Source organism: Abramis brama (assembly GCF_963993115.1).
Source record: "Abramis brama genome assembly, chromosome: 6".
Classification (NCBI taxonomy): Eukaryota; Metazoa; Chordata; class Actinopteri; order Cypriniformes; family Leuciscidae; genus Abramis; species Abramis brama.
Window position 1 is genome coordinate 44023106 of NC_139968.1, and position 20824 is coordinate 44043929.

Sequence of the window (20824 nt, forward strand, 5' to 3'; positions counted from 1 at the left end):
GTGTAACCCGAGCCACAGTCGACTCCACCATACACTGACTGCACACACTGACACACACTCTGCACCCGCTATGTTTTATGCATAAAAGGGCGTATGCAGGTCATGAGATGTCATGTGACACAGTCATGTGATCAAAAGCAATGGTGTGATCTGAGGAAAAATTGTGTTGAAATGGAATTTTTGTGCAGAAGAGCACGATGTGATTACCAGATAATGAAGCAGTGTTTCATGCCATTCTTATGAAAAACAGATGATAGATAGATAGATAGATAGATAGACAGACAGACAGACAGATAGATAGATAGATAGATAGATAGATAGACAGACAGACAGACAGACAGACAGACAGACAGATAGATAGATAGATAGATAGATAGATAGATAGATAGATAGATAGATAGATAGATAGATAGATAGACAGATATTCACTATATTCTACATAAACCCACAAGTGTCACATAGACCAATTTATATGCAACCTGTTAATGTAGCCTATTCATTCTATTTTTAGTCTATTTATTCTCAAATCCACCTCTAGTGATTATTTAGACACACATAATGTGTTGAAGCTCATGACCGTATGAAAACATGTAAAAACACAAGCCCAGTCAGTCAGTAAAACAGACGCACAGTGTATAACCAACCATTCACATTAGTTCCCCACCCAGACTTCCGCCCCCTACCACCACGTTGCATGCGAACACGCGTCCTGTCCATAAAAGGGCATGGGAGGAGTCCAAACTCGAGTGCCGCGTCGTGATTGGGCGGCGTGACTGATCAGATGCGCGCTGATTGGCCACCAGCACTTGGTCCGATTTTGTCTCATTTTGTTAATCAGGCCGCGCTCATGGGACGCCGGAGAGAAACCGGATCATCGCATCCTCGTTAAACGGCGTGTTTTTGTCGGCGTGTGTCGGTTTGTGTAGAGGAAGAATGCTGGAAAACAAGAGGGAGAGATTGAAAACATTTCTGAGAAAGATCGACGAGAGCGCCATATCGCGAATCAAGCATTTAATGAAGGAGAGGTGAGTGACCGTTATCAGCTGTCGACATCCTTTAATATGCGCAGCGCATTTAAATATGTTAATGTTGTGTTTATATTATAACTATAAGGTCTTAGTGTGTTTGCTATGATCAGATTATGTGATGTGTACGTTTTGCAGTTATATAGGTCAGAAGGATGTTGTTTTATAGTCACAATCCACCGTGTGTGTGTGTGTGTGTGTGTGTGTGATGACATTATTGCTTCCTGATGACTGAATTAGGCTATCTTATTCAAATCTAGATTAGAGACCATTTAATTGCTACTCCATGTGTCTGTATAGTATAATTATGTGCGTATCATTTTTCGCACTAACTTGTTTTACACATAAAATTTCCATACATTATTGTTTTATTGCATTCCCTTTACTGTGGTTCTACCATGGTACAGTGATGACGTTAGGTGTTAATACCATGGTATTTTCTTATTTAAATCATGGTGTTTACATCCCTTACAAAAAGTGCCAATGTGTTGTTTTTATATTTACCATGGTTGTACTTCCTATTTTAAAGTAGCCTACATTCAATACTATTTCAAAAATTGAATTACCATGGTGTTATTTAATGCAATCACTGCTGTACTGCCAAAGTACATTTTTGTTACTCTTAATAATACCATGTTTTTATTTCATCATGGTTTTCATATGCACCGTAATAATACCATAGTTTTTATTTCATCATGGTTTTCATATGCACCATAATAATACCATAGTTTTTGCCAGTATGTTTTTGGACATGCCACTATGTATATTATCATGGTGTGTATAAAACACTGTGTATAGCTTGTCATCCACCTTGTAAACCTCCAAACGCCTAAACACTAGCCTTGCGGCATAATGTAATATCTGCCTTTTATGCGTACTCATGTGTCTGTGTTGGTATTAGAGTTGTTAAGCCGGTATTGTAAATGGATCACATCCCTCATGCTAATGTACAGGTATTACTGAGCTAGTTTTAGACTAGAGCTGATTTCCCTGCCTCACATTTTCCAATCGCTGAGTTATTTATGACTCGAGTTCCATTCAGTCATTGGATGGAAAATATACCTTAGCCTATATTACGCCAAATCAGTCCAGATATATTCTTATACCTGTATAGTGTGATCCTGCACGTTACCCTCATCTGTGATTGTGACATAAACAAACCATCATCACAATGATGCTCTAAATTCGTAACCTTCATCAAGGCGTGAGATTTCCATTCACTTGGGCAATTTAAATGCGAATTGACCTCTTTCTTGGCCAAACTGTTTTGTCTTCAATGGTGGTTGGAGCAGGAATGTGTCATAATCGAATTACGGCATGCGCTAAATGCCGTCATTACATCACAATGCCTCATAAGTGGTTTAGATTGATAAGCGTTTCTCCAGATGATCTCATGGGCCCTCCATTGTATTGGTGGTCCAACACATGTTATCTGTCGTTGCTCTATTTTTAGCCCGAAAGCTTGTTCCAGGTGTGGGAAGGTTGTCTGGTCTAATTTTGCTTCCCACTGGAATTGTGTTGGCTTCTCCGGTCCTTGTAAAGAAAACTATGGGCCCACAATTCCTTGACCGCTTATCATTCACATAGATAACCACTAAAGGACATAAAGCTATAATTGTGGTCTTGCACAACTTCTTTGCAAACTCGGCCTAACACAAGAAACTGCTAACTTTATTTTGATAGAGTTGAGGTCATTCAAGTTAGTTATTTCCCCATGAGTAATCTCAACAAGATCGCTTTGTTAATTTTAGATTTCTTCTTTAGAAGCTTGAAGCAACACGTGGCTTCCAGATTTTAATCTTTCCATTAAATACATAATTTCCCAGCAAAATTCTTGATTCTTTAACATGTTGCCTCCAAAAGTCAAACAAAGTCTCGATTTCGCCCTGAATTGGTGAAATCCACTTAAAATAACCCATGACATGTTAATGACCTTGACCTCTACTGAAGATTTGCATTTCCCCAAACGTAATTGTGTTAAAAGAACAAGATATGTTCAGTTTCATGTGATTCTCGGGTGGATTTTCCAGTCTTCTTTTGGACTGGATTGGTCCGTGGAAAGAAAGACCTCTTTCTGTTTAGAACAGTTACACTGAGGAAGTGAGACTGATGCATTCAAATCACATGACTTGCACAAATGTCTTCTGTGTTGAAGGGTTGGCCCCCTTCCACAAGTGGCAAGCTGTTGTTTGCAGACAGGGATTGGTGTTGGCTCTGATCGGACCATGTGGCTCGATGGATGTCAAGGCACAATCCTCATCCTATGCCTTTGTTTGTAGTCATTAACTCTGGTTTCAAGATTACACCAGTTTTTAAGAGTCTCGCTTAGAGTTTAACATGCCAAGTGCCCTTGTTTTCGTTGGGTAATCTTGATTCTTGAGACCAAATCCTAGTGTAGTTTGGAAGCTTCATTTGTGCTATGTATCTCCACCCTCTTCTTGTAGTTTCTATGTTTAGATTTGTTTTTTTTAGAGGTATAGGACTTCTTGTTGATGATTGCCTATATGGTATAGCTCATAATGTGGTTAACACATAGGCCTAACCGTTTCTCTGCACACACCCACTCAGATCATTTATCACACCGACCTTCAATTCTTTATATGTGGTTTGACCATATTCTCTGTTTCCGCTCTAGTCCATTCATTTTGTCAGCAGGGAAATACATGACTTGCTCAACTTGAAAATGATCTATGGTTTTCCTGGTGTGCAACGCTGGCACAATTCAAACTCTTGATTTACATGTTGGCTTCTTGGCAGCAAACTTGAATCGCATTCAGTCGACAGTTCCTCCCTTCAATCCACCAATGGTGATCTAGTACCCTCGTGTCTTTCAGAGCATGAAGATCTGCTTATGTAATGAAAACTGACCTGATATTCTCAATATCATGTTATGCTGATACTAGTGTGCTCCAAAAAACACTCTCTTAATCTTCTCCCGTTAGAACATGGCGTCTTGTTTTATTAACCAAAGTACAGAATGCACTGAGGAGTGCTGAGAAGTGCAGAACTTGAGACAAAGACTTGAAGACTCTGTTTTTATGGCCTGGACAAGGATCTTCAATGATTCACCAATGAGCTAATGCGTTTTCATTGTCAGACATGAGCGTTGAAAGCTTGTGTAATGTACATTTGGCCAGGGATGATTCATAATGATTTGGTTTGTCGTGGCACAAGGAGGTCAGGGGTCAGATGGAGAAAATGCTAATTGAATTGGATCTTGTTGTGGCCCACCTCTTAAAAGTCTGAATTACCAGTGTACAAGCATGACTTTTGTCAACTCTTGATTCCTAGTGTGTTTTAACTGTGTATTATGTTTTAGTTGGCGCCCCTTGAGAAAAGTTAAACTTTTAACAGAAAACAGAAATCTTGGTTGTTGATTAACTTTTATGCTGTGTCTGGTTACCAGTTATGTTTTTCTCCCATGTATGATTTAGCAATTTTGTAGATTTGGAATTGATAATTTAATTCTAATAGCTTTTTTGCACTCAAAATCAGAACCTGGTAGAAATAGGGGTGTAACGATACCCTCATGTCACGATTCGATACATATCATGATACGATATTATCGCAGTACTCCAAGACATAAGGTAAAAAGGTTAACAATTATTTTTTTACTGTTGATTAAAATGCTAAATTTGTTATTACATTGTGTGTGTGTGAATGAATAGACTTGAACTTGGTGCTGAAACTCAAAGCACAGGACAATAGAGACACCAGAATAACAATATTCATGATTCTGAAGCTGAAAACACAGAATTATTTTAGATGAACATGCTTGTGCACTGACTAGATGTATTTAAAATAATGTAGGACCCCTTTTACTGGCATTCGGCATAATCAGAACCCAGAAATATTCCCCCATTGCATTATTATACATTATATTCAACATTATATAGTAGTTTTTTTTATTATAGAATCACTATTAATTCAAATTAAATTGCTTTATTTTTGTCCTTGCTTATAGATGAGGTTGACAGAAGTTATCCACTTTTGTTCCAGCAGAGGATGAAATGTGTCGTTATCTTTGAGTGTTGAGTGACGTAATATAAGTGGACGAGTGAAAGCGTCGTGAGACTGAACGCTCTGAAAAGCCCCCGCGAGGCTCGCGCATGACGCACAGCGTTAACTCATACGCTGAGAGAGAGATAAGACAGTAGAGCTGCACAGTTCATCTTTAAAAGACTGTGATCTCCATTCAAACACCCACACGATCTTTCATTTCGTCTGTCTATTAACCTTTGATAAAATCATATCGCAACGTTCAGATCTGTGTTGGTGCTGAGAGAGTCGTCATGAAACTGCAGTCTTTTCCTCATAGTATCATTATTTCTGTGATACAATAGTTCAAATTATCATAGAAGTACTGGGATAAAAGATTAAAGTTCAGATATAAACACTGATGTCTATGATAGCGATCAAAAAAGAGTAAATCAGCTTTTGATAAAAACTTGGTGCTTAAAATAACGCATTTATGGATTACATTGTTTCGCCACTGAGTGGCGACAAGTGACTGTAAAAAAAGAGATTTGTTATTGAATAATTTGAGAATGTAGTAGTGTATAATGCTTCTGAAATAAGTCTTTTGTAAATATGACTCATCTTATACATCATGTACAGTCTGTATAAGTGTATGATTTAACTTTTCCCCATGGTCTAGTGTAAAAAAAATCGTATCGGCACCCAAGTATCGTGATGGTATATATCGATAGGTGTATCGTCCCACATATTGTTGCATTTTGGTATTGCGATATATTGTTACAGCCCTAGTAGGAAAGCATATTCAGGTTCAGTCATAAACCCGTTCAGTTCATACTAAAACCTTGGAAAAGAAAAATGTTCTTTCTAATATACAATTTGCTTCCAATATTGGTCCGATCTTTGCACAGAGTGGCCTGGCGTTGTGGAGGTCTTTCTTTAGGTGTCCCATGGGTTTGTTGACCGTCCACCCCATCTCAAAGACAATAGGTGGGCCTTTTGTTTGGATGTCTTCAGTAGTTTGCATTCTTTCAATGGTATTTAAATGGACTATTATGGGGTGCCACCATCACCCACTCCTCCACTGGTTTCCAAGGAAACCCCAGCTGGTGAGCGGAGTGGGCCGGCGGAGGATTGCTTTAGCCCTCCCTCGGCTACAACTTTAACTTCCTTGTGCTTCATTATCTCAGTTTTTATCCCGAAGGCCTGATCGAGCTGTGCTTGTGTAACGGATCAGCTGTAAAGCAAACCTTTAGACCTCACTGCTCAGCAACTGGGTGACAGTCAGTCAGGAAAGAGCTGGGAAGACGTGGCGATGGACAGCGAGAAGGACTCGAGTCGCATGGTTGTGTGTGAGGATTTGAGAAGGTAGGAGACGATTGTAACGCGGCCTCTGGGATATATAGCCGTGATTGGTGTGGGAAGCAGCTGGGAATACGTCATTGATCCGACTTGTTTGGGGGGTTTGATTTGTTGTTTCTAGTGGATTGATTCTGAACAACTGGTTTTGTTGCTTATGGGAATAGGCCTGTATTGTTGCTGCTACTTTTGAACTAGAAACGCATTCACTAGTTCATGGGAATCAAATTCCGTCTTTATTCATAAAGTAATTTCGTTTTTCGTAATTTCCAAAGACTGTACTTTCATTCTCAGCACAAAGGGAAGCCTGATGCAAGTTTATTGCTGGGAACAGGCCTTGAACTTTAACACATTTCCTTGTTTGGCATGTTTATGAAGCTTCTCATGCCACTGTTTGGTGCTAGTTCAAACCAGATGAGATATCCATCGAGAAAGGCGCGTTTGCTCTTTATCTTCAGCATTTGAATGAATCAGCAGGGGATATTTGATGCTCATTGTCTTCGTTTTCAATCACTGCTTGTCTTGAGGCTAAATGGAAGTTGCCGAGGCTCGCTGTACATGAGATAATGTAATGCAAGCACAGCGTAATGGAGTTAATACATGTGTAAACCATTTAAGTGTGCAAATAGGATCTCTAGATCCTTTAGTATTGTTAAAATGTCAATGATACCTATTAAAAAGTCCATTTTCCAAATGTCAAACCGTACTGTTTGATCAGGGTGTTTAAATTATATAATGCTTGGCAAACAGATGACAAATGTTTTCATGTACAAAAGACTTTCTTTCTGTTTCTACTTGTGTTTCTTGTAAACGTCCACACCGGGGCGGTAGATTCCCTGAATGCCTCCATTTGGCCCGAATACACAACTCGACCTCAGACGTGCAAGAAACGCCTCACAGATTTGGCTGGGAAATTCTCTCTTGACTGAAATTACAGCTTGTGTTCTGGAAAGTGAACTATAAGAGATGTGTTTGAGGGTTTAGCCATGTGGTTTGAGTTCTGGGCAACTACGCACTAAGAAACACTGGGTGAATGTGGTGTTTTCAACACACGGGCTGGGTAAATATAGGACAGAACACATGTTAGGTTCATTTTACCCAGCAAATTGGGTTGTTTATTTAACCCAGGAAAATGGGTTGATTTTTAAGCGGTAACGCTTTATTTTACAATGTCTTTGTTACATAATGTTACATGTACTTACCATAGAAATAACAGTAAATTATGCATAATTACTTGCAAATAACCCTCAAACAAACCCTAACCCTATAGAAAGTACATGTAGTTGCTTAAAATTACTCAGAACTTAAATATATAATTACACTGTAACAATGACACCTTAAAATAAAGGGTAACAGTTTATTTTACAATGTCTTTGTTACATGTTACATGTACTTACCATAGTAAATTATGCATAATTACATGCAAATAGCCCTCAACCAAACCCTAATCCTACCCTAACCCTATAGTAAGTACATGTAGTTGCTTAATATTACTCAGAACTTAAATATATAATTACACTGTAACAAGAACACTGTAAAATAAAGTGTAACCAAATAAAGTGTAGGCTAACCATTTAACCCAGCATAGTAGATTAATTTTTACTATAATACTAGCTTTTTTTTTCTTTTTCTTTTCTTTTTTGTTTACTTCATACATGAATTAATGTCTACGGATTGACTAAAAATACTCGATACAACCACTGGCTTGCATGATAATTCCTTTATTTTCAATCATATTTTACAGTATAGTATATTTTATAAACTATAAAATACCTGCGTTTCACTCGTAGCCGAAATATGCTCTGACTGACTCAATAACCCGTCCATAAACAATCAGTGTACGGTTCTGAGAACATATTTTGACATATGTATTTATATAAGCTACTGTATATTTTTGAATAAAATCATAAAATGTTATGCAAGGCATCAGGCGCTTCCATCACGTGAAAAGATTGACGTGACTCACATCGCCCCAGTATGTTGCTTTGTATAAGATGAAACGATATACAGAACAATAACGTATTTATAGATACAAAAAATGTACACAAACCTGTATTTTGCAGAAGACATGCATCAGTTTGACGTCGCTGCACTGTTCTGAGGTCGCGAAAAGCCCGCGGTAAATAACTCAACCCCTGGGTCGTTACGTCTGACCCAGCCGCTGGGTAACACAAAAACTACACAAACACTGAACAAATAGCCAAAGAAATTGGCTCTACCCAGGATTTGGGTAAAAAAAACTTGTAATGCAAATGTGATCTGACCGTCACTAGGTGTTTTAAACAGTTTTGCAATACTTGTTTTAATTTCTTAAACGCATTTCTGTCGCGATGTGAATTTTCCCCCAAAAGTGTGAAACGGACATTTATGTTTTGTATCCAAGTTTTGTTATATAGTATTTTTTACATGTAATGTTGTTGTTGTTTTGTTCTAAGACCTTTTAAACCTCAAGTTTTGTGTTTAAGTTCGTCGTTTTTAATTGCGTTCACGTCCTCGTACAGATGCGAATTTCGTGCAGTCTGTCAAAAACTTGCTCATTTTAGTTTTATTATTGTAGTTTTAACTTTTTTATTTTATTTTTATGTTTAAATCTCAAGTTTCATCCAACTAGTTTGTTGTTTGTAATTCCGTTCACTTCCTCGTAAAGATGTTCTGTTTTAGGTCAGAACAAAAGTCTTAAAGTCTCGTAATTAAACAAAATGATATAATTGCTGCTTGATTTAAAAGACAATCAATGATATATGTGTGTTATTTCCTGGTGTTCCTACATCTGCATATGTTGATACGCCTTAGAAATGTCTTTAGCGATTAACATTAGTCAACATGTCTCATCTGTGGCTCTTTGTACCGTCAACTTTTTAGGCTCGAATCTTGTTTTGAATGTGTTTGTGCACCAGATGTGTGGGTTTGCTTTAATATCCGAAGGTTTCAAGACAAAAACAACCAAACGAAAGTTGGCTGAATTCTCCAAAATGCGTCAGCTAATCATAGCCAGTCTTAAAATACTTGTTTCCTTGTGTGTCGTGAGTTTTCCCCTGCAGATGAACTCAGGAATGTTTCCTTCATCTTTGAAAGTGATTAGTCGTCGTTACGCCCAGTGTAGGCAGAAGCTGATGCGTAGCTCGCGTGCCTCAGTGCTGTTATTATACATCACATGATGTCTTTTAGCCTATATATCCCAGCACGCTACACCTTTGTCCTGGAGTCATTAATGTGAATGCTGGAAAAGAATAAGAATGCTGTTTTGATTATGTGACCCTGGACCACTAAACAAGGGTCAATGTTTTGAAATTGAGATTTATACATCTTCTGACATCTGAATAAATAAGCTTTCCAGTGATGTGTGGTTTGTTAGGATAGGATAATATTTGGTTGAGAAACAACTATTGAAAATCTGGAATCTGAGGGTGCAAAAAAATCTAAACATTGAGAAAATCTCCTTTAAAGTTGTGCATTTATGTTGGCGATAGTGCTGCGTTCACTCACAGAAACACATGTTTTATATATTTACGGTAGGAAATTTACTAAATATCTTCATGGAACATGATCTTAATATCCTAATGATTTTTGGCATAAAAGAAAAATCGATAATTTTGACCCATACAATGTATTGTTGGCTATTGCCACAGATATACCCGTGCGACTCGTGACTGGTGACGTGATCCAGGGTCAATCTTGTGGTTTACAGGCACTGTGCTTTACATGTAGGCACCAAATTGGATGTTTTAAGCTAGATGTTTGTGGTTGTACTTTCGAGTTTTATTTCCTGCGGCTTTATAGAATTTCAATCATTCTTTCATTCTTTTTGTTTCTTCTTTTTTTTAGATTTTTTTCTATATTTATCCTAATGGGGAAATTAGTTTAAACTGTCATGGTGCTTCACATATAACACACTTAACACATACATCCAAATACTCACAACTACACATAATACATCAAATAAATCAAAACTAAGTGAGAAAAAACGGGGGACAAAATAATAATAATAAAAAATGCATAGACATAGGCTACAAATAACAGAACTAATAAAAACATAGACATACAAATACACATCAAAAACATAATCAAGGATCACAACAGCAATTTACCAAAGAATGAAGCACATAATCTGTTAAAGTAACTTAAACTCGTTTAGTAATCGAGACTCGAGTCCGCTTTTAGATGTTTTGTAAATTATTCCAATCATTATATATAAAGCCTTTTTCCCCTAGCTCTGTTCGAACCCGAGGAACTTTAAGATATAACGAATCATTAGAACGAAGATTGTAGCGAACAATTTGTATCAGAAACGCAGAGAGACAAATAAGACCACGAATAAGACTTATAGATACAACAATACCAACCAAAAGTTCTTCGAGTGGAGGCAGATTGCAACTCGGCTTTATCATATAAAGTGCAGTGATGTGCTTGATGACTATAACCAGGAATGAAACGGAAAGCGATATGATAAACGGTGGAAAGACTGGGGCGTTCGTATAAAGCAGGTATTCATAGTCCAATAGTGGTAAAAAGTTTATTTAAACAGCACATTTCATACACTATGATAATTCAAAGTGCTTTACGTAGAAATGAATTAAAATAATCACAAAATAAAGGCAAGGAAAATGAAAATGGTTATAAAAGATGTGAAAAGATGATGCATAGATAAACTTCTCATCTGGCAAAACGCCGGTGTGTATCATGTTTTACTCTGAGATCTTCCCATGTTGAGATGACCAGATATTTCCTTCCACTAAAAGAAAATAAAGATCTCTTCCTGAAATAAACAGATTTGACTTTCCCTCCCGTGTGCTTTCGCTTCTCTCTCGATCTGAAGTGCATTTCTAGACGTGTTTCCACATGCAGGTGTTTCATTACATCGACTCACACCATCTGATGTCATAAGCCCCGCCCACGCTCATTTGCATACAGGGAAGTTGAGCGGCTCCCGTTGAAGAGCTGTGTTCAGGTTCACTTCTCGTCGAGACGCGGGGTTGGTTTATTGCTCCAGTGTTATGGCTTGAGGCCAGATTTGTGTTGCTTTCTCACGTTTAAGGATGCAAAGATCTCTGAGTTTGCGGTTAGCCCGCAGACATGGAGTTCATCTGTACAGGTATGGAAGAGTTGGACTTGGGTTTGATCTGTTCTAGAGGTCAAACTGTGGCTCTAGTGTGTTTACTCTGCCTCTGTTTAACCATTACACTGACAGAAACTCATAAAGCGGAGCTGTTTGAGTGATCTCACCACGTTTGTTCCTGGTATTGACCGTATTAAACGGCTTCTATTGGCCATCTGTCGTGTTTTATAAGTTCCCGTAAAGGCAGATTAGTGTGTGAGGTTTGAACAGAGCGAAGGGAGCGTCACACGGATGGATCGTCATGAGGTTGACGCTGGTTTTCCGATGTTTTCACAGTTACTCGGTGGACGCTGGGACGATCCCCGGGAAGGTGAAGAAGGGGAGGACGAAAACTAAACTGGGAAGCCGGAAAGCGTTCAGCTTGGAGGAAAACCAGCTCGAGATTCAGCAGCAGGACAAGAGCCTGAGCCGGCCGGCCCCGCACAGGTACAACACACACGACAAAAAAACTATATATATATAGCATATATTCCTGCTATACATGTATATGATATTTACATTTCTTTGAAAAAACTAAGTTTGTATAAAATGTAAGCATAAGTCCTGTTATATATGTAATAATGTTGTGTTGTCAGGTCTCACACTCTTGATGTGGACAGGCCGTTGGAGAGAAGTGAAAGCCTGAACTCCAGAAGTGTAAGACAACATTTCATCGCTCTTCTCGACACTTTTGTGTTGTAAATGAAACCGATTCTAAACACCCGTTTCCTCTCATTTTCCTCAGAGTTTCATAAAGCACAACAAAACATTCCACAAACTCTTCCCGGAAATCCCAGAAAGCGAGGACTTGCTCCATGGTGAGGAATAGGAATGTGTTTTCATTGAGCCGGTCGATATTGCGATGTTGACCCTGATGGCTGTCTTCAGATTTATGCATGAGTGAAGTTTTTTTTTTTTTTTTGGAAAGGAAAGGAAAGAAAAAGAGGGATAACCTCTATTGTTTATTTTTTATTAAATAAACAATTATTATTATTTTTTTTAAACAAGTTTTTGCGTTTCTAAGATGCTATTTCACGTCTTTTTTCTCTCCTTTTCTCTCCTTTTCTCTCTCTCTCTCTCTCTCTCTCTCTCTCTCTCTCTCTCTCTCTCTCTCTCTCTCTCTCTCTCCAGCCTACATCTGTGCGCTGCAGAAAGAAGTGCCTTACCATGGGCGTCTGTACATCACCGACAGCAACATGTGCTTCTTCTCCTCTGTGCTGCTCAAGGACACTAAGGTAATATTCAATTCACATTTATTTGTATAGCGCTTTTCACAATACACATCGTTTCAAAGCAGCTTTACAGAAAATGCATGAGTCCATATTACAATTCAGAGTGATCTGTTATCAGAGGTGACTAAGTTATGCATTTCAGAAATGTACATATACAAAATCACACTTAGCAAAAAAAAATATTAATTAAAGCAATGCAGAAACAATGAGCTCATTGAGGTAATGAATACTTGTTTAACAAATGATTATGACATTTAGAAAAATGTAGTATTGGTGCATGTTAATTCAGAGTTTGAATCAACAAGTAATAAAAAAGGATAAACGCAGTCTAACAGTGGCTTGATCGTGTGTGTGTGTGTCAGGTGGTCATCCCAGTCTCCAGTGTGATTGTCCTGAAGAAGCAGAACACTGCGCTGCTCGTTCCCAACGCCATTTCGGTTCGCACCGCTGACGGAGAGAAGGTCAGTTTCTGTCCCGCACACACGGGGTTAAACCGGATCATGACCGAACACACGGGGTTAAACCAGATCATGCACGAACACACGGGGTTAAACCGGATCATGACCGAACACACGGGGTTAAACCAGATCATGCACGAACACACGGGGTTAAACCGGATCATGACCGAACACACGGGGTTAAACCAGATCACACACAGGGTTAAACCAGATCATGCACAAACACACGGGGTTAAACCGGATCATGACCGAACACACGGGGTTAAACCAGAACATGCACGAACACACGGGGTTAAACCGGATCATGACCGAACACACAGGGTTAAACCAGATCATGCACAAACACACGGGGTTAAACCGGATCATGACCGAACACACGGGGTTAAACCAGAACATGCACAAACACACAGGGTTAAACCAAATCATGCACAAACACACGGGGTTAAACCGGATCATGCACAAACACACGGGGTTAAACCGGATCATGCACGAACACACGGGGTTAAACCAGATCATGCACAAACACACGGGGGTTAAACCAGATCATGCACAAACACACGGGGGTTAAACCAGATCATGCACAAACACACGGGGGTTAAACCAGATCATGCACAAACACACGGGGGTTAAACCAGATCATGCACAAACACACGGGGTTAAACCAGATCATGCACGAACACACACGGGGTTAAACCAGATCATGCACGAACACACGGGGTTAAACCGGATCATGCACGAACACACGGGGTTAAACTGGATCATGACCGAACACACAGGGTTAAACCGGATCATGCACGAACACACAGGGTTAAACCGAACAAAATGTAAAAAAAATCATTAACATGAACTTTATAAAAGCTCAGAATTTATCATTGGAAATAATAGGAATTTCACAAAAATGCAAAAGTCAAATGTCCCGATACATCACATGAATTCTCTTTTTAATTATTATTTTGGAGTGAAATATGAAACGGACATTCCTTCATTCATTCTGATCTTCTTTTTATGTACATGCGCGTGAAATGCTTAATGTTTGTGTTGCAGTATCTGTTCGTGTCTCTGAGGAACAGAGAAAGCTGTTACAAACTCCTGCGCTCCGTCTGTCCTCAGCTGGAGGTGAGAGATTATATTATTATTAATGACAACATTATATAAACAAAGAAGGAAACCGTCACAATGCAGAACAAATAATGAGAAAAGACAGGGGTTTATAACTAATCAGAAAAGACAAGGAAAAGGGGGGGTGAGTGTTTGATGATGATGATGTCACTGGTCACATGTTTCCTGTGCTCATCATATCTCTGGTTCTTCAGGACGGCAGTGCCAACAGCAGCCCTCTCTTCTCCTCCGCCGAGAACAGCTTCGACCACACGCCCAAACTCGTGGTGAGAGACCACTAATATTTCCTAAAACAATAATTATTACATATTTCCTAAAAATACTTTGTAAAATATTTATAATAATATTTTCAAAAAAAATAATAATAATAATTTCCTAAAATAATAATTAAATATTTCCTAAAAAAACACTTTGTAAAATATTTATACAAATATTTTCTAAAATAATAATTATTAAATATTTCCTAAAAACACTCTGTAAAATATTTATAATAATATTTTCTAAAAATAAAAAATATATATTTCCTAAAATAATAATTAAATATTTCCTAAAAAATTTTGTAAAATATTTATACAAATATTTCCTAAAACAATATTTATTAAATATTTCCTCAAGCCCTTTGTTCAGTGTGTATATCAGTATGAGTATTGAGTGTGTGTGTGTGTTTCGGCAGCTGAACTCGAGTCAGTCGAGTCTGGACGACTCTTTGGATGTGAACGGAGAACGTGTGTGTCCTCAACCAGAGCTTCTCGTCTCCAGACTCACTCAAGGTTTGTTCAGAACAACATCAGGACGGGTTTACCATTTAATCCAGACAGAAATATCCAAATCAGGCGTCATTAGTGGCCCTCCAAATAAGCAATCATTATTATTTTGAACATTTTATATTCTATCTATCTCTATCTATCTAATTGTAATCTAATCTCCTCTATCTATCTGGTGTGCTTCAGAAAGTCCTGCTGCTGGACCGAACCCGACTGTGAGGATCTCAGAACCGGTTCAGGACGGCGAGAACACGGGTACGGCCTCGGGATGAGCTCGTGAGTTTATGACTTCATCATGTTGTGTTTGATTGGCTGACGGAGATTCTACTTCCTGTCCCCACAGGAAGTTCGTGGGTTTGGACTGTGACGGACCGAGCTCGATCGCTCCTGATCCAGAGAGAAGTCAGCAACCTCAACACAATCCTCCTCATATACCTGATCCTGTGAGTCCAAACACCAGAGGAACATTCACACTAACATTTAGCAAATATTTACTGAAGAATTTAAACTCTTACAATATTTTAAACAAATAAATTAGAAAAGTCATACAGATATTTAAAATTGTAAATAAAATGTATAAATATTTTTACAAATTATAAATAAGTATTTCCAAAAAAAGTACATTTATAAATATAAATATCAAATATCTAATAAATTTAGAAAATGTATTTATAAAATAGCTATAGAAATATTTACAAAGTTATTCACACAAATATTTCCTACAAATAATTTGTAAAGTATTTATACAAGCATAATATATATATATATATATATATACACACACACACACACACACACACACACACACACACACACACACACACACACGTAACAAGTATTTGATCTATTTAAAAAAATATATATTTATATAAGTAATTTAAAAAAAGTTATACAAATATTTAGATACTGTAGAAAATGTATTATTAGCAGTTAAGTAAATGATTCATATAAATATTTCCTCAAAATTAACAAAATTGTAAATATTTCCTCAAAATTATTAACAAAATCGTTGCAAATATTTACTAAAGAATTTGCATTCATACTATATTTAATAAAATAATTTAGAAAATATTTTTACAGATGTTTCCTTACAAAAATATAAAATATTTATAGAAATATTTCCTACAAATAATTTAAAAAAAAATGTAAACATACAGATAATTTTTAAAAAGTTATACAAATGTTTACTAAATAATTTAGACAATATTTCCTTAAAGAAAATATATTTACAAAATTTATAAAATGATATACTAAACATATACACTAAATAATTTGGAACATTTATACAATATTTCTTAAAACTAATTAATAAAATAGTTATAGAAATATTTATTAAAAATTATGTATAAAGTATTTAGAAATGTACTAAATATAGATTCATACAAAATTAAATAAAAATAACTTGGAAAATATAACTATTTAGAAAATAACTATTTCCTAAAAATAATTTATGAAAACATTTATACAAGTATTTGTAAAAAAATATATATATATAATAATAATATTATTATTATTATTATTATTATTATTATTAAGTCAGTATTTATAAAAGATTATCAAATTGTTATACAAATATTTACCAAATTAAGAAAATGTATACTGCATTTCCAAAAAACTAATTTATAAAAATATAAATATTTAAAATATGTACTAAAAATATTATACAAATTGCGGTTACTTTTGCTGTTTTGGTGCATTGTTTTAATTTGTATTTAAATAAAAATGAATTTCCATCAAATCTGTTCATTTAATGGAAAAACTGCAAGGACAATATACCTCAAATATTTGTACTGTTTTATTACTTGCGTTAAACATTTTTAATCTAATTGTCAACAGCATCATTCCAGTCCGAAATGCCTGTATTGTAGCATCCGACGCGTTCAATCATATTACCCGAGATAATAGCGTGACGCATCATCATAAGCAGCCTGAATATACGTGGTTTCTGGGCGCGCGAGTCTCGTCTTGCTGATGCGCAGGAATGTGGTTTAAGCTTGAGACGCCCTCAGGGTTGGTTAAGGTTCTTTTAGTGCGTGAAAAGTGACGTGTTTCGGTGTCCGGCAGGGTGTTTCTTCTCCTGTTGGCATTTTATACAAATATTTTTCTAAAAACACTTTGTTAAATATTTATATAAATATTTCCTAAAATAATAATAATAATAATAATAATAATAATAATAATAAAATATTTTTCTAAAAACACTTTAAATATTTATATAAATATTTCCTATAATAATAATAATAATAATAATAATAATAATAATAATAATAAAATATTTTTCTAAAAACACTGTTAAATATTTATATAAATATTTCCTACAATAATAATAATAATAATAATAATAAATTCTAAAAACACTGTTAAATGTTTATATAAATTTCCTAAAATAATATTTATTAAATATTTCCTAAAAACACTTGTAAAATATTCATAAAATATTTTCTAAAACAATATTTATAGAAATATTTCCTAAAATATTTAAAATATTTCCTAAAAACACTTTGTAAAATATTTATACAAATATTTCCTAAAACAATAATTAAATATTTCCTAAAAACACTTGTAAAATATTCATAAAATATTTTCTAAAACAATATTTATAGAAATATTTCCTAAAATATTTAAAATATTTCCTAAAAACACTTTGTAAAATATTTATACAAATATTTCCTAAAACAATAATTAAATATTTCCTAAAAACACTTTGTAAAATATTTATACAAATATTTCCTAAAACAATATTTATACAAATATTTCCTTAAATAATAATTAAAATATTTCCTAAAAACACTTTGTAAAATATTATACAAATATTTCCTAAAATAACATTAAATATTTCCTAAAAACACTATGTAAAATATTATAACAATATTTTCTAAAACAATATTTATTAAATATTTCCTAAAAACACATGGTAAAATATTTATAACAATATTTTCCAAAACAATATTTATTAAATATTTCCTAAAAACACATTGTAAAATATACAAATATTTCCTAAAATATTATATTATAATATAAAATATAAATATTATTATATAAAATCTATATTATTTTATATATTTTAGTGTGTGAGAAGTGACGTGTTGTGTGTCCTTCAGGGTGTTTCTTCTCCTGTTGTCCTCTGGCTATATCGGCCTGCGTATCGTGGCCTTAGAAGAGCAGCTGACGTCTCTCGGAGCCCTTCCCGAATTCACTGTTCAAAGCGGGTAAATGCTCCTTTCACACACGTTTGATGATGTTCTTGACTGTGTGAAACCAGACCAATCAGATAATCAGGTTTTGTTTGTGCTTTCAGGTACAAAGAAACATAAAGAGTCCGTGCACTTTCATCTGAACTGTGGAACGAACACCAAAAAACGCCCGCAGAGAATGCTGGGAAGGACCTTTATTTGCACCCAGAACCAAACTCTCTGCCAAGTAAATATAAATGCCTGCAGGGAATGCTGGGAAGGACCTTTATTTGCACCCAGAATCAAACTCTGCTAAGTAAAGAACCAAATGGGAAGCTGTTGGATTTCACAAACCGCTGGCGTGTTTTCATAGGAGTTTCCATCAGCGACTCGCCCTAAACAGCCAAAGACAACCGGTTTGTCTTGAAGGAGTGTCAGCAGGTTCTTCTGTGGGGAAGCATTTCATCTGTTATCATTTCATTTGAAATGTTTTACGAACCATCAAAAAAAAATGCCGTCCGTTTTCCTCCCGAAATCTTTGATTGCTTGTTTCCTTAATCTCGTTCTGCGACGGTTTCATCTTTTTCCGGCTTCATTCTTCCTCTAGATGTCCATTTTTCTACTTTTTTTTTTTTTCTTCGTACAAGGAGTTTGCGATTATTAAACCAAATTTTGATTTAACGATGATATAAAAAAAGAAAATCGAACCCTTACTATTACTGTATGTACAGTCTATGCACAGAAAAAAAAACTCACATCAGGTATTAAATGCCTTTCTTTTGTTTGTTTCGTCTTTTTATACCTTACGGAGACGAAGTGATTCCGAAACGTAGGTCTCTTCGTAATCCGAACGATTTAAAAAAAAAAAAAAAAAAAAAAAAGATTATTGTATTGTGACGTTTGACGCATCTAAACCGGATTGTCCAAATTACGGCTAAAAAAAAACAAGTGCTCGCATGTTTGCGCAAACCCAAAAAGAGCATTTCCGTTCAGGACTCGAATCATGATACTTGACGAAAACGGTCCAAAATATGCATGATTTTTGTGTGCGTGCGTGTATGTGTTCTTATAAATATGTTGCAATATGTTCAAGAGATTGCTGTTGGAGTGCACTTTATAGTGTGGAGACTCTCTCCCATCCTGAAGGGGGCGCTATATATTCGTTCTGGGGTATTAGACGGTGCTAAGAACCTCTCACTCAGGGCTGGGACTAACTCGCAATGCATCGTGGGAGATCCTTCAGGCGTTTGGAACGAACACTCACAAACTCGTCGAGAGTTTCACACGTGGGTGATGTAAACGCACGTCGCTCCTTCAAACATAAACTCTAGGGAGAGTGTTTTTCCCTGCAGTTTTCCTTCAAAATGGAGAGTCCCCAGTTGAACTGATCCATGTAAACAAAAGGAAATGGATTTGCACAGCATTTCAACTCGTCGCCGGGGCATCGCAACCTCAAAGTCCCCTCAACGACTGTCCAATAACCACAATGCAAGAATCCCAACTTTCATAACTTGTTTATATTGCACTATTGTATTGTTTTTGTATCAATATGTTGGTAAACATCTTGTTTTTTGGTCTATTTATTGCATTGTGTGTAATTCAAAGTAGTCTCTGTGAGACTGGCTTTGGCATTGTTTGAATAAATCAAGTGCTAAGGAAATCCCGTGTCACCACTGTTTATTGATTGCAGTCTAAAAATAAACTGTTATCAGTGGAATGTGTTTATGGGACAGTCAGGATGTTGCAGGAATGGATAATCACCCAGTTTTTCAGACTTTAAAAGCAGTAGACATTTACATTAGTTGTATGAATTAATGCTGCTTTATACTGTTGTTCATCATTGATTCATGTTCGTTCATGATGCATTCATGTTAACTAGTGCAAAATGCCCGTGCAAAATCAGTTTTTGTGTGTGTTTTTAGTAATTGTTGGTTTGGTGCCCGTGAAAGAGACTGTGAACGCATTGAATTCAGGGAGCAGGCTAGGTTACTACAAATGATGGCTGTGAATAAACTATAATATTCAGAAGTAAACAGTGTAGCGGAGTGTTTATGAATACCACAACCTTCTAAGTGCTAGTGCAAAATGCCATGCAAAATCAGTTTTTGTGTGTGTTTTTAGTAATTGTTGGTTTGGTGTGTTTGAGTGCTCATTGTTACAATTACACAGCAAAAGTTCAGTGACATTTTTATTTGTGCATGGTAGAAAGCACACAGTGAACTCCGAGAAAACGCTATGCTTGAGGAAACAGCTTGTGAATAAGCCACTACAAATGATGCCCGTGAAAGAGACTGTGAACGCATTGAATAGGATATGTTTAGTTGGTGAATAGCATAGGCTATCGTTACACAGTAGCGATAACTTTAAGCGCACCAGAATGAAATATAATATTCAGAAGTAAACAGCATAGCTGACTTACAGATTCAGTTTACATCCACAAATGAATAAGCGCGTCGATTCAGGGATCAGTGCAAAGTGCCCGTGCAAAATCAGTTTTTGTGAGCTGATCGCCGTCAAAAAAGTTCAGGAGATATTTCTTAGCGATGGCTGATTTCAACAGTTTCAGTATGATAAAAAATAACTTTTATATTGATTCAATGGATTAATTGCATTTTGAAAAAAAA

General features: G+C 36.2%; 1 protein-coding gene across 3 annotated transcripts; it reads left to right on the forward strand.

Moving 5' to 3' along the window:
* The first annotated feature begins 622 nt into the window (after positions 1 to 622).
* LOC311084704 (GRAM domain-containing protein 2A) lies at positions 623 to 19860 on the forward strand. Of its 3 annotated transcripts, none has more exons than XM_084116905.1 (13): positions 623 to 1025; positions 11752 to 11901; positions 12051 to 12111; positions 12200 to 12272; positions 12586 to 12689; positions 13049 to 13147; positions 14189 to 14260; positions 14458 to 14529; positions 14937 to 15033; positions 15214 to 15282; positions 15371 to 15470; positions 18129 to 18236; positions 18326 to 19860. In XM_084116905.1, the coding sequence occupies exons 1-13, from the start codon at positions 934 to 936 to the stop codon at positions 18339 to 18341; spliced, it is 1113 nt and encodes a 370-aa protein (XP_083973031.1). In that variant the 5' UTR covers positions 623 to 933; the 3' UTR covers positions 18342 to 19860. The 3 variants fall into 3 exon arrangements, with proteins under 3 accessions (XP_083973031.1, XP_083973033.1, XP_083973032.1); XM_084116907.1 differs by lacking the exon at positions 623 to 1025 and adding an exon at positions 6126 to 6368; XM_084116906.1 differs by lacking the exon at positions 623 to 1025 and adding an exon at positions 11267 to 11451.
* Positions 19861 to 20824: the final 964 nt, after the last annotated feature.